Consider the following 15,920-nt stretch of genomic DNA (forward strand, 5'->3'; position numbering starts at 1 on the left):
GTAAATACTTGCAAAATCAGGCTTAGTATTTATTTATTTATTCTAAATTTTTTAATATTTTATTTTGTTACCTATTTTGAATTTATGTATATTACCTTTTATGTACTTATACTTGTATGTATGTATATGGATATAATTATAATTTTTTAATTTTATTTATGTATTTAAGTATGTACCAGTATTTGAATATTATTTTGTAAATATTGTAGTAGATCTATACCCCTCTATTTAAATGTAAATTTGATTTGTACTCGTAGTTTAATGTATTGCATCGATGTGTTTATGTATGTATGTTTGTCAACTTATATATTTAATTACCGTTACTTGCTATGTAATTATTGTATAATTATGAAAGAAATTTATAGGCGTTACTTGCACGTTACTTAATTACATGAAATTGGTTATGCTTAATATGAAGTCTGCAGCATGTTGGAATGTCACACAAACACATGGAGCTCATTGTTTTTAATTTTGTATAGAATAGGATTTAGTTAGTCAAACACGAATGGGTGCTGGAATTAAGTCTAAAAATCAGTCTGCCATCAAAGGCTCGCAGACGAGAGAAGAGTGTCATACTCGTACCCATATACATATATACACCTAATATACGTGTATACATACCCTTACACGTATATTATGCCCCTTGATTCTGGTGAAATTAACTATATTAATTCATTATAAAAGTACTGTAAAGCGCCAAAATTCGATAAGTTTTAATTTATTAGGCAAACTTTCAAGACTTAGGTTAAAGGTCAATTGCCTGAAAGTTAGAAATTATCAAGTGTTTGAAATTACATCTTTCTTCAACAACATACGTATACGCGCGTTTAACTGGTAGCTATTAAAAAAATTTTGATTCGACATTTGTATATATATACATATTTTTCGTCTCTATGATATGTTATTTAGCAATAATTTGATTTCGGACTTTTGGCAAACATAGGGTTGTGCTTCCATAATTATTATACCAAAACCAAAAAAGTCAAAGCTTTTCAGAACTCAGTGGAGATAGGTACATACATTACCACGAAGTCTATTCCGCATTCGGTTTACTCCCAGAGTCTCATTTTGCTTAACATCGTTCGGAAGACCAACAGCCAACTGACTGTCTACTTTAACTTTGGGCCAGCATTCATCAAGTGTACCTCAACTACGCCATACTCCAAAGATCAAGTTGCAGAAACGCCAAAAGTCAGACAGACTGAGTGGTGATGAATAAAGTTTTTGAGCCCTTGGAGTACATTTCATAGATGCACTGCAATGAGCAGGTAGCAAAGCTTTAGTATTAATGAAAATCACGAAAGCGGTACCTCATCGCACTCGCGCTAGAACCAAGTAGAATATCTTACGAGCTTATCAAACTATTCCTATTTGGAAAGTGCGTCTAACACGTTTCGAGAATATCAAACAGATTTTGGTTTATTATTTATGATAGCTAACTAATAAGGCGTTGTCTCATTATTCCGGCGTGTTCCCGTGTTCTTCTTGCCTACTAATTCGCTCATAAGCTGTTTTAAGCTTCTCACATATTCGCATAATTTAAAATGTTCTTATGAAATATGCATTGCTTAAAGAGAAAACATTTCTATGTTGGGGAATAAGTTCGTAGCGTTTTCACCGAACACTTTTATTTAAACCAAAAACAATAATTACATCAATAAGTTAATCAGTTATATACCCGCCGTTGCTGTTTACAACCTTTTCCCCTCTCTCGACCAATTTGTTGATGCCTTTCCGTCAAAAATTGCCTGGTCTGGTGTCAAAGAAGTTGAGCCTGTTTTTAAGTACCGCTTTGTTATAGACGATAACGCCCTTCACACGGTTTGACAGAGATGGTAATCGGTGGGTGCAAGGTCCGGAGAATACGGCATGTGCTGGAGGACCTCCCACTCGAGCTCTTGGAGCGCGGCTTTGACGGCTTGTGCAACATAGGGCCTGGCATTGCCGTGAAGGAGTATGGTTTGGCCATGTCGATCAGGTCTTTTCAGCTAAATAGCCTCATTCATGCGGTATAGCTGGGCAATGTAGAGCTCTTTGTAGACCTTGGCATTCTTTTCGAGCATTTTCGAGTCCCACCAAACACCGATCATGATCTTCTTTCGAAGAAGGTCCGGCTTGACTCTCGTCTTGGCGTGTCTTCTGTAGCCACCCACTCATATTGATTTATATGCACCCGTGACGATTTGGTACAAAATGCGCTGTTTATGACAACGTGTTGCTTAATGGCGGGCGAGATGCTGAGAAGCAATTTAAAGATGACTTTCTTTGTTTTTTGTTGAACTCGTAAAGCACCCAGGCTCCCAGACTCCCAAATTTTCAGTAAATCCCATTGAATGAAGGTGATTGGGAATCGTTTTATGATCGCAGCTCATTTTTCTGCGAAATCACCACTGGTTTAGCGACTGTTCTCCTTCAAAAATGATTTGAGACGTTCTTCACCGAATTCAAGTCGCCATTTTTGAACTTTGCAAACCATTTCTGTGCTGCAGACTCACCTACGACACATTCTCCACACACGTAACAAAGGTACCGGGCTGCTTTGGCAGCTTTTTGACCTCGACGAAAAGCAGAGAACAGCAGGTGTCGAAAATGTCGACATTAGCCTACTGTGTATTCCATTTCTAAGCCTCAAAACTAATACAAAATTAAATAACTCAAAAATACAATTAACATTGTTTTGTAGAGCGACAATAGTTCTATCGAATAAATACTTACCCTTTGCCAAACAGCAAACAAATCCTTGTAAAATAAAAGGAATTATTATCTAAATGTGAGACCAACTAATCGGAACCCTTAAATAAGCCATCTGTGATGTGTCCAACCACTAAGGAAGTGCTTTTTTGTCCAAAACTACAAGTCCACTTTGCCTCGCTTGTTTCAGTTTGTTACTGATTCAACGACAAAGCAATAAACTTGAAATTTGTGCCGTCCCTAAATATATTTTACTTACTATATTTTAATACATACATTTTAGTTAGTGTTAGTGTTACAGTTCGTTGGCTGACTCTATAGCTATAATTATGTCGTGGAGTTAGTTCGACGCACACCTCCGTCGCAGCTATTGCAGTTGATAGGCCTAAATACTTGATTAGTCCTTCTCGCCCGCTCGATTGGGTATTCAAGTAGAGGAAAGCACCTATCAGGCTTCCCTTTAAATTGGTATGGGAAGTCTTGAGATCATTGCGAATGAAAAATGCTGAAAAATGGCTTTATATTTTTTCCTATTATTGGAGCCTTCTAACGGTGGTCATCTCACCACTTAAAAAATGGTTTCTAATATACTATAATATGGGATTCTTCTCGGCAAGAGTTAGAAAACCCATCCTTAATTCACAAAAATTAGATTAAGAGTTTTTGCAAGTAGGCATCAGCAGTGTTGCCAAGATTTAGATTTTGAAACGCGCAAAAATTTAGACCAAACGAGAATGTTCGTAGTTCAAAACACTAAACACAAGCTGTGCGAAAATCACTTTTCTAGTGTTTTTATTCATAATAAGCACCAGATTTAGCGCAAAAATCACTAGGTTGAGAACACTGGATTTCAGTTTGAGAATAAGAAATACATTTGGCTTGCTAAGCGATGCGATTTGCCAAGCAACCTGAGATGAGGTGATTAGGGCAGAGAAAATCGTTTGAGTTCAAGATATAAATAAGAAAATTGGATAGTGAGGTTTATCAAACATCCCGAAGAGATTAGCTGCTAAATATTTTCTTAAGAGAACAATGAGAAATTCAAACATTATATGTAAATATTATGAAGGAATTCACTTAGAATTCATTTCGCTCAATTGCATTTGTACATAGACCCCTATTATTCGTCCATTGACCCATTGATGGCTTTCAAAGCACTTTGTCATTCTACTTGTTTTTATTCATTTCGTTAAATATTTTCTTTGATACTCAACTTTAATTTTTTCCTATTTTTACGATTTTTATAAATTTTCTCAAAAAAATGTCAATAAAACGAATAAGTTACTCCTTCTTTCCAATACTCTTCAACATAAGCCCCTAGCAAAAATATTATTAGTGTTGCAACTTATCACATACATATATATTCCAAGTGCTCTGTAAGATATTTATATATCATAGTTTTCAAGCATCACAAAAATTGCTTTGATTTCAAAATGAGAAGTCGAAAAGGTTTTTCCGTCTATCGATGTAATAGTGTGCTGAATGCCTTAGCCCCTTAGTAACCACTACTTCTTCTATTTTCATTCAGTATTTATCATATTTTTATATACAATTTGCATAAATAGTTTTAGGTTAAATTTACAGCTCGTCCTCTTTTAAGCAAAAAATACTTTTTAGACCCTTTCCTGCAATTTTTTCAAATTTTCACTATCCAATTATCCAATTGACACTTTTTCTTTTCTATGCATCAAAATCAAATCAAATGTCACATTCAACATCGAAAACGATTATTAATGCGTTGTTGCGTACAGTGATCGCCATGGTAGATGTGGACATATTCATATATACAAAAACAAATTACTACATGAACTATTTTCCTTAAAACATACATATAAAGACTTACACAACAAGCGAGAATATGTTTTATGCCTGAATGAGCGATGAAATGTCCAAACTAATTATCCTAAGTAATTACAAGACAAATATTTGCAAATTTTCCGCTGCAGTCAAAAGTGTGTCAAATTTGAAGGCAGACGGTTGCAAACCAAATCGAAAAGGTTGGGACAAGTGAAACGTGAAACGTAAAACGAGTAACGAGAAAAATGAAGTGTGAGATGTGAAAGTGAATCAAATAAATAATGGAACACTATTTCGTATGTATGTATATTTGTAGTTAGATGCACAAAGCGGAAATGCGAAGATCAGAAAGCTCAAGGCATTGCGCCGCAATGTGCATACTCGTATTTCAATATTTCAGTACCCCCCGCCTGACCAGCTACAGTAAGACCCCAATACAGTTGTTACGAAATTGAGGTTGTTTGTTGTTATTGTTACTGACATAAACAATTAAGCAATGTTTAGTGCTCTAATTAATTGTTAACTTTGTTGGCCTACGCGCAGGCGACGTGTGTTTTTTAAGAGATTTGTTTTCTTTTTTATTTTGTTCTTTATTTCGTTCTTGTTTTTGTATTTCTTATGGTAAAAGAGCTTTTTAATGCAAATAAATTTCATTTACTGGTTCCAAAAATTCATAATTTATTGCCGTTTTCATATGAGTAACACAGTTAAACAAATTTCCATGCATTGTTGATAGTTGTAATTGACTGAATTGGATTAAGCGCTTAGTTTTTAATAAAAACTGTTGTAATATCCGTGAATTTGAGTCTTAATTATTTTTTTTATCATTTAGTTATGTTAAAAAATATCGAAAATTTTACCAACAATTTTTTATATTTTTTACCAATTAAGATTTTAAGCGCCACTTTTTTGTTGCCGTATCTTTAGTTCGAAAAAAATAACAAAGTTGTTGTTTTTTAAAAACAATACAGAACAAAAACAGTACAAACAAGTATGTAATCTAGATAATTAGCAAAGAAAAAAAAATGTTACTGCCAGTTTTGCGGGCAAGATCTTTAACTATTTTCGGAAAAAAACGATAAATTTTGTTTTGAACCTAAAAAATCGACTGCAGACCCGATTGCTAGTATTGTGTACTCGTTGCTCACTTTGCTTATTACCGATTTGTTTCGAGCAGCATTAAAGTGTAGCGAGAAAAAGTAGAGCTTTAGAAAATGTAGTAGATTTCGTGTCAACTTTGTGTCTTTCATGTAAAAACTGAGATGTTTTGTAAAAACACATAATTTTTCTTAAACTAAATGAGTTCACAATCAAATCCAAATAACCTGGCATTATAGTAGTTGCAAATTATGACGGCAAATATAAGGTCAGTCCATAAGTTCGTGCGTTTTTTAAAGGTGGTTTTAAAATTAATAAAAAAGATATTTAAAGTATTTATTAATCAATAACAATTTTTCCTTCATTATTTACAATATCTTCCCAACGTTTAGGCAAATTTTTAATTCCCTGCTCAAAAAATTGTTGGTCCTTGGAGCCAAAATACGCTTCGATATCCCTTTTTATAGTTTCTTTTGAGGAGTAGTTCTTGTTACTCTTTTGGGATTGAAGTCCTCGGAAAAGGTGATAATCACAAGGTGCAGTATCCGGAGACTATGGTGGATGCGACTTTAGCTCCCATCCGAGCTCGTTCAGCTTGCCTAATGTTTGCCTTGCGGTATGAAGTCTTGCGTTGTCGTGGTGAAACAAAAATTTGCGTCTATTCACTAAAGACGGTCGATTTTTGTTAAGTGCCTCATTCAGGTTTCATAGCTGATGGGAATAATAATCAGCAATTATCGTCTGGTTTGGTTCCAGAAGTTCATAATAAACAATACCGGCCATATCCCACCTCATAGACAGGAGAATCTTCTTGGGGTGAAGGCCACCTTTATCTAACTACTAGCTTTAACCCACGGCCCCGCTCGCGTAGGAGTAGTTTTGAGGAATTTAGGATATGTATATAAAAGAATTACAAACAAAAATTTCATAGAAAATAATTTTTTATTATTGTAATATAATAACCATAATATTGCAATACCCGGCATTCGTTGCTATGCCTCGTTGAATAAAATTAAAACAACCAATCAGAAAAATATCAGGCAAAATTATTTTTATTAATTTTCTATCTCAAACCGTTTTTGAACTTTGCATTTGGGCCATAGTTGAACAGCTTATGCGGATTATGAAGTCTAAAGTGTGCTATAAATAGTGGGAAATAGGAAAAACTAAAAATTTTTAGATTAAATTTAAGCAAATATTCGATTATTAGTGACAAATGAGAGTGGTGGCGCGGCCTGGGGGCTGTGGGAAGGGAGTTCCATCTTAAAAACATGCCTATAACCTTCATTGGGTGAAAATATGAATGTATAAAAATTTTTACGTCATTTGGTGTTCTCGTTTCGTAGTGATGCGCAGACAACGTACAGACATTCACCTTTATAGTATAGATTGGCGTTTGCGAACAGGATTATTTTAAAGGACCCATTTTTCGTCACCAGTAACGATATGGTTCAAAAAACTTTCATTTTCAAGTCGGTGCAGCAGATGAGAACACACATTCACTCTCTGCTGAAGGTTGGCGACAGAAAGTCTATGCGGAACCCATTTTTCCAGCTTTGAAACCTTTCCCAACTGAACCAGTTGCCTGTGAACTGTTCCATGCGATGAATTTAACCTCTGAGCTATCATATCGCCTGTCAAATTTGGCTCAGCTTCCACGAGTTCGAGCAAGGCGTCGGAGTTAAAGACTTCAGGACGACCAGCGCGCGGGGTATCCTCCACGTCGCAGTTACCACTTCGGAATTTTGAAAACCACTTTTGCGCAGGCCTTACATTCACGGTATCCTCTCCGAGAACAGTGTTTATTTCTGCAGCAGCTATTGTTGCATTTTTACCACTTTTTAAAAAAAAAATACAAAATATGCTTCTTATACGCGCTTGAAGATTCCAATTTATTTTTTAACAACACGTGCTTCTATCCGCGATTAAAATCACTTTTTGAATGCACTATATATCAAAAAAAATATAACTAGTTTCGTTATATTCCGCGAATAATTTTTGTATTCAAAAATCGTACAAAAGTGAAATTATGGGTAAAATACGCACGAACTTATGTACAGACCGATATATACATTTAGATGTTGTGTAGCCATGGTAGATCCAAATGCCAAGATACCAGGTTATTTCCACATAACTGCGAACTGCCTTATTAAGTGTGTCTTTATTCCAAAACAAATGCAAAATGATTATGCATATAGCGCAAGCCCACACATATGTATGTATTTTCCGACCCCTGCGAAAAATTTAAATTTCTTCAAAAAGATTTGAAAAGTGAAAAATTAAACTTTAATAAAAAAAACAATTGGCACTTTTTTAACTTCTTTTTGTTACTATTTTTTCTATTGGCAAATACTCACACAAAAATTCAAAAAAATTAAGTTTAAGTAAAAAAACGTCAAGCAAAGTTTTTGGTTGGCCTGAAATCAAAGTCAAACTACAGAAGAAACCGCAAAGACACAAAGTTAACGAAGTAAATTACGTGCTTTTCTTATCACCGCCAATTCCATCCCGAAAAAAAATCAAGCAAATTTATTTACATTTACCCTATGCGTGTCACTAGCTCAGTTCACCCAGCCGGTTGCTATCTGCATCCAAAATTAGTTAGTGCTACCTTGTATTTGAATGTAGCAAACGTAGCGCCCCTAAAACTATACTATACTCGTAAATACTCTTACGCCAACTAGCTGCAGCAGCAACTTCAGATTAGCTTAACAAACTTTCGTGCATTTACTTCTTATAATTTTCTTCTTTTTATTTTCAAAAGATAATTTTTTGATAATACAATTTTTTTATTTCATTTAAAAGTAATAATAGAAAAAACTTCAGTTTTCTTAAAACAAAAAAATTATAACAAAAATTAAGAAAATGCATATTTTTTACTTTCACCTGATGCGTAACTACGTGTGCCGCCCTCTATACTTTTTTATATGTTTATTATATCCTTAACAATTATAAATATATATGTTTGTGTGTTTTTTGTATTTTTGTGTTGTGTGATTTTGTCTCGTAAATAATACTTTACACCTATTCTTTTGAACCCCAAATAAAGTTTAACACTACAAATTTATTTCTTCAAGTACGCATATAATTTATTTTAATTGTAAGTTAGTTTTTATGTATCTATTTATAGTTTTACAAATTTTTATACTTTCCTTACCTGTGCTAAAGTCCATTAGCGTAAATTTTATATAGTTTGTATTTCGTGTGCTCTCCCTAAGCAACTCAGCTCCACTGTACAGTGAACTAGTGATTACACTAAATGGTAAACAAACTATTGTATTTTTCGAAGTCAAGGTCCTTCCATTCATGATTCGTTGTTCGCACCTTTTCCAGTACTATCAACAAGCGCTATAAGCAACAACAAAAAAATGAATGAAATTAAAAGTTGGTTTTTTAAAAGACTTTTACTTTAATATATGTCTTTTAAACATTTTAATTTGTTGTTTAACTACATACAATGTGTAGTTGTAAAATAGTTTGTCTTTGTCCAGGTGCAAAACTCACCAACATTTCAATGACACTGCACCAAAGACCCAAATACATTTTCCCTCAGCAGCTAGTTCGAATATAAAATTGAAAATCCCACGCACACAGACACATACTAATATGCACCCACCCAGCGTTTATGTTTATAATTATACATATATAGTACCACATATGTATATACAAATACAAAATACATAGACCGCAATGAATTCTTTGGAACTGGTTTGATGTAAGAAAAGAGCTGAAAGGATTTGCAACAAAGTAACCAACAACAATTTTCAGCACCTTGATTAAATGAATGTCTCCAACTTTTGCCTCTTCGTGATTTCTGCTTTTTAACAAGCTTCAGCTGCTTCACGCTGCAACTGCGGCTGTAACCCTTGAAACCTTTTTAAAGCTTGGTCTTCTGCCAACCAAACTTTTTTAAAAATTAAACACTTATTTTTCTTGACAATTTTTTTTTAAGTTAACTTTATCTCCTTTTTCGATCTTTTATTCTATCATTTAGTACAAATATAGAGTATATTAAAACTTTTTTTAGTTAGCGAAATATTAAGTAAAACGTAACCTCTATAAAGTTTCGATTGAAATACAACAAAAACATGATGCGAAATCCAAAGCAAAAACAAAAAAAACAAAAAGAATTTTTTAAGCAAAATTATCAAAGCATAAACAGAAAACAAGCTTCTGAATTGAATTGAATTGAATTGAATTCTACTCAACAGGTTATCGCAGTGATATCCATACTATTTATAGTCCTGTCTACCATAGCCCTGACGTTGAACACCCTACCACAACTACAACACAGTGAGAATGGTACACCATCCGATAATCCGCAATTGGCTATGGTTGAGGCCGTTTGCATATCGTGGTTCACCTTAGAGTATATACTTAGGTTTAGTGCGTCGCCGGATAAATGGAAATTCTTTAAGGGCGGCCTTAATATAATCGATCTATTGGCAATACTCCCATATTTTGTTTCCCTATTCCTATTGGAGACGAATAAAAATGCAACGGACCAGTTCCAGGATGTGCGCCGGGTGGTGCAAGTATTTCGCATCATGCGCATCCTGCGAATCCTTAAGCTGGCCCGTCACTCAACGGGCCTGCAGTCGTTAGGCTTTACGCTACGTAATTCATATAAGGAACTCGGTCTACTAATGCTGTTCCTGGCCATGGGCGTTCTCATATTTTCTTCGCTGGCATATTTTGCCGAAAAGGATGAAAAGGATACAAAATTCGTTTCAATACCGGAAACATTTTGGTGGGCGGGTATTACAATGACAACTGTTGGCTACGGGGACATCTATCCCACTACTGCACTGGGAAAGGTTATTGGTACTGTGTGTTGCATATGCGGTGTTCTGGTAATCGCTTTGCCTATTCCCATCATCGTTAACAATTTTGCTGAATTTTATAAGAACCAGATGCGACGCGAGAAGGCGCTCAAGCGGCGTGAGGCACTCGATCGGGCGAAACGTGAGGGCAGCATTGTCTCCTTTCATCATATCAATCTGAAAGATGCCTTCGCCAAATCCATGGATCTCATAGATGTCATTGTGGATACAGGTGCGTACATGCAAAAATTATATATTATACGTACATACATATACGTTTTTTAATAATAATAAACTGAAAAAAAAAAACAAAAAATGAAATAATAAAAATAGTTTTGCATATCCACACAGACATATATTTTCATACGTTTATATCATGCATATTCACATTAGTAGTACAAGGTGGCGCAAAATTAACCATCCAATTTGGTTTGAGTGATGGAAATCTTTATTTTTTCGCTTACGCGCGGCATTGATTGTTTGTTTGCATACCGCAGCTCTCTAGTTCCCGAGTGTCAAATGCGATTGACGTATGAGGCCTTTTGCAAAGAATATAAATATTCCTATCGGGCGATTAGTTTTGCGGCACCTTGTATATGTATGTATGAGTGTACTTGTATTTGTAATTCAATGTACTAACAACATACACAAGAAAAATCGTCTTTACTTTTATTTCTTTACACCCACACTCGCGCGTAATAAAATGCATACAGCGGTATTAAATACAACAACAAAATTAAATATTTGTTATATATATTTACACATATGTATTTATAAACGAACTCTGACAACACTCCTATTTAGCCAACAAAAGTTTAGTAAAATCTACAAATCGTATTTGTAGTTGTAGCTGCCTTGAAGTGAACTGCTTTCGTTAATTTGCTTAGTTACACTTAAGTTCTTCCACTTTCCTGCCCACTCTCACTTATAATACATACTTACATTCAGTTTTCTTATGCTTCAAGAAGGTTGCTTTTCAAAAGTTTAAAATTTCATGCTAATACACTTGTTTTTCTTTACTAATAATTATTGGATTTTTGCATGCACTGATTTTCTGAATTAAAATTTATTATATTTTTTTTTAATTTTTGACTTACTCTGAAGTTAAATTGCAGGCACATTTCGAAAATTTCAATTATGTAAATAAAAAAAAACTCTGATGATGGAAATTTTCAAAAGATCAGTTGTAAAGTAGTTTTTAAAAATTAGTTAAGTAGCTTTAATAGCATTCACAATTTACATACTCGTACAAGTTTTTTAGCTAGAAAATACATTTATAAACAACTGTAAACAACAATTGCAATTTATAATAAGCGCATTTTTATTAGCAATTATTTCAATTAGCGGACTTAGATATACTTATGTACATACAATAATAAATGCTTTATAGTTGAACTTATACACAATTGACCTTATCCAGATAAAAGAAAATGTTTTTCAAATGCTTTATAAAAGGACTTATCCCTTTTCCTTTTATAAAGCGTTTTAAATATTTTTAAATTTATATGTATTTGGTCGTCAAGATTTCAATAAAAAATTGTAAAAACAATTGCAACACAAGCATATGAAATTAAATTAGTATTGGCTATAAAAATGAATTAAAAAAACACAATACAACGGCAATAGCAAGTTCGGGTGTAAGCTTTTTATTTATTTATTTATTAAAAGAGTAATAATTATTCCTTTAAAACAAGCTGAGGCACTCGCTACTACATTCTTCGGCTATAGGCTAAAAAATTACCACCGAGTAAGTTACCGCTGGAGGCTTCTAGGCATAATGGCGAAAATTAATAAAATTATTTGCGTTTTCACTTAACCGCGGATTTTTGACTGCGCAACTTAACTCGAATTAGCCCATTCTGCCGCGAATCACTAAATTACTCAATTCTAAAAGAAAATGTAAACTACTAACTAGTCATAGCTGTACCTTAACCGTTTGACTCCCAAGGGGTATTGAAAAAGCATTGTCTCATAATCCCACACAGGACAACCCAGTACGAAAGGAGCCAAGCAGCGCGAAAAAAATAGATTTTGCAATGTATAGTATGTAGTATTGCACTTTTATAAAATTATTCTATCTGTTGTAAAATGTACTGTTTACATTAAAAGGAGCAGTGTATGTACTTGCTTCAGTAAATCTGAGCGAGCGACTCCAACAATCGGGAACGCACCGTAAGTTGTCCAAATTGTTCGAAATGTACTGGGTTTTCTCGACGTAAAACCTCAACAGCGCGATCGTACTGCTTACAGCAGTCAGGAAAAGCGAATTTTGAATTTTTCTTTGAAAAATAACTTATAATTGACGGAAGTTTAGTGAGTTTTTTTGTAAAAAGTTCGTCATATATTTGCCTGCATAACAAAAGCAAGTAAGGAAGTAATAAAGTCGGTACGTACCGGAAATGAAATATAATTTGGGCCAACTGTTAATTATCATAATCATGCAAGTTCATAGACAAAGAGAGATATAGCTGGAGTATATAGCTAACATCACACAGACGGACGGAAGGTAATTTAATCTTACCACATAAAAAGTGGGCGAGGTTCTTATTTGATCTCAATATCACAACAAAGGTCCTCATAAAAAACCAACTGCCGGTCGGAGGCAGCATACAACTGTATATCCCTCTATTTGTGAAAAAATATCGAGACAGTCATCACAAATAGGAAGAGAAGCTTGGCCAAACACGCAATGAAGGGTGTAAGCGCCAATTATAATCGGACATAAATGAAGCTGGGGGCAATAGATGTACCATGTAATAAATGGCGTGCTTTATTAAGTCGTTATCGAGTCACACGGCTTTACCCAAAAAGAGGGCGTGGCACCGCCCACTTGTAATAATTTTACTTGCGTCGTATTTATTTTCTTGGGTTTGTCACAAAATTTGAGTAGTTTTTTTTTTTTTTTTGTTTTTTTTTGTAATTTGCCGTTATATTGAAGGTGGACTTGACTATGAACCGCTTTCCCTCATTTTCAATACCAATACCACCGTGCTTAGACGGTTAATCTGTGTACCAAGCTCGTGTTATCTAGCGCACGGACGGATGAACAGACATGGCTAAATTCAGCAGCCTCATCATTCCGAAATACAAAAATTTACGTTTATGGCACACTAGCTGCCAAGGGATATACTTGTGTATGTACATATATGTATTTCAAATTAGGCATTTAAAGACTCAAACTAATTTTATAAAATTCTATGTAAAATTATATCTATGAAGAAACTAGACAAGGTGGCGAATATAGAGCGGTCAACGATTTTTGTGGCTAGAGAGGCACATAATATTTTTGGGTGATCTAAACAGATTGAACATGTAGGCCGGGAGGCGCCATGTAGGAGGAGATTGGAGGTGGGTTAGTTTAGAGTGACTCATTTCTAAACGGGTGCAAAATGTAAAAGTAGCAAATAAGTTATTTCGAAAATGAAGTTGGATAAACAGAGTTTTTCCATTCGGGACTTAAAACAGAGTACGGGATCAAGAGTCGAGTTTAGGAGAGGAAGTGGGGTTTCCAATTTGGGAAGATAATTTTTTGATGATAAGTGGGAAGTTATGGACAGAGTTAGGTACATATTTTGAGCTGCTGAGTCCGAGTCTTTATTGCCTTGGATTTATTTTGTGTGAGCGAACCCAGATAACTTTAATTTTCTTTGCGTGTTTAACGAATCGATCACGGACACGGGTGGCAATCTATATGAATATATCACAGACTGCCCTTTTTTATACGATGCATGTTTAATAACCTTTATTATGGCGAGAGCTTCAGCAGTAACATAAGGAGGGAGCCATTGAAGCATAAAGTGCTTCTATTTTCGACAACATCAAATATACCTCAATAATTAGTTTTTGTTTTGTTTTAGGGAAACCCGATGGCGAGACTAGAAAATAGAATCATCTTCGAGAATCAGCTATAATTCTAATATTTTCTTTCGAGGTTGCTTTTTACGATGATAGTAAAGAATACAAAAATAAATTTTTACTTCCTTTAAGTTATTTATGTCTGTTTCATCACTATTTTTACAATGCCATTGAGGTATTCAGAATTTCATAGATGGCATAGAAATTTTTCCTGCTCCTAAATGAATTATTAGCTTCATTCTTTCATCAGACCACCCTGTCTGAGGCTGCTCTTGAAGTCCACGTTGCTAATAGAGTATTATGAAGCGTATAACTATGAAACCGGATTTTTTGAGACATTTAAATTTTTTTAAATATTTAAATATAATATTTTCGTGTGCGTAATAGCCGCAAAAGTGGATATATTAATAAGTAATCGTTTGATTACTCGTATTCTGCGAGTTAGTCAAAGATTCTGTCAAACATTTAGTATTTTTAACAAACTATAATGTGTGATAGCCTTCGAAATGTTTTCTATAAATTAATAATTGATTTACTCAGAGAGCTTCGAGCTCAGAACCACCCAATTGGTAGTCACGCACACACACACTTGGCAATGGCAACCCGTCTCCTAAGGGGTAGTCAAAATTGTGTGTGCCCTTTTATCTACACCAGCTAGCTAAAGGAGATAATATTTCCACGCCTTTGTAAGAAACGAAGTGCTGCATCGCAAGTATGGGACCGATTGATGAAAATAGGGCAAAAACATATGAGACTAAGTTTGGTGTATAATGGGACACCACATGGCACACCATTTCCCAGCTAAACTTCTTTACCATTCCCGTCTTTGTTTTACTTTCCTTTTGCCTACCCATTTTTGTGATAGGAATGTTGTCTATTTTGATTCTTTTTGCGTTTTCGCTGCTAAGCACGTCTCAGTTTGGCCGTTAGTGTGGACGTGTGGACCTGTAACGGTTTTATCTGGTTTTAGGAACTCATACTAGAATACAAATATGTCGAAATTAATGTAGTTCTCATATTTTAATTTGAAAACACCAAATTCGACAAAATGAGCAAAGAAAAGACTGTGCTGCTGTGATAAACTTGCGATGTTGTTAACTGCAAATCGTTGGCAGTAGTCCAAAAAAATCATTCATTTGACGCTATTCAAAAATAATGCATATGTAGCCTGGGGCCATCTTTAGCTGAATTCCGGTTTCATAGGTATAACAAACAAAAAAAACTATTTTCCAATACTTTTTAAAAATCAGTGGCCGAATCTCTGACAAACACTTCATGCGATTTCACAAGCAATGTGAGCCATCTGCTCTCAATAGTGGCGATAAGTAGAGGATAAGATGGGGCAAGTCCAATAGCAAATATGTAATATAATTCTATAAAGATTATCTTTTTCTGAAACTAACCAGAACCGACAAATGCACCATGTGGCATTTAATACACTAGAACGCTTCTTTGTCAATAAATTTAGTCCACTTCTAGTAATAGAAAAAGTTTGGGAAAAACACTGAACCAATATATTTATACGCCTGTAGTAAATGACAACACTTAACTCAGCGACACCATTGACCATTCACACTATACAACGCTGTACATTAGTTATGACACATTGGCGGAAAAAAATACAATCAAAATGTGCCTACCCGAATGCCTGCCTAC

General features: G+C 34.6%; 1 protein-coding gene across 3 annotated transcripts in view; it reads left to right on the plus strand.

Moving 5' to 3' along the window:
• Positions 1 to 15,920, plus strand: part of LOC128859723 (potassium voltage-gated channel protein Shab) — a 160,799-nt gene that overhangs the window by 45,815 nt on the left and 99,064 nt on the right. For all 3 annotated transcript variants that reach the window (XM_054096765.1, XM_054096763.1, XM_054096764.1), the window contains exon 4: positions 9,798 to 10,641. In XM_054096765.1, the coding sequence (XP_053952740.1) occupies positions 9,798 to 10,641 (844 nt within the window). The remainder of the gene's footprint in view (positions 1 to 9,797; positions 10,642 to 15,920) is intronic.

The sequence above is a fragment of the Anastrepha ludens genome, chromosome 4 (assembly GCF_028408465.1).
Source record: "Anastrepha ludens isolate Willacy chromosome 4, idAnaLude1.1, whole genome shotgun sequence".
NCBI lineage: Eukaryota > Metazoa > Arthropoda > Insecta > Diptera > Tephritidae > Anastrepha > Anastrepha ludens.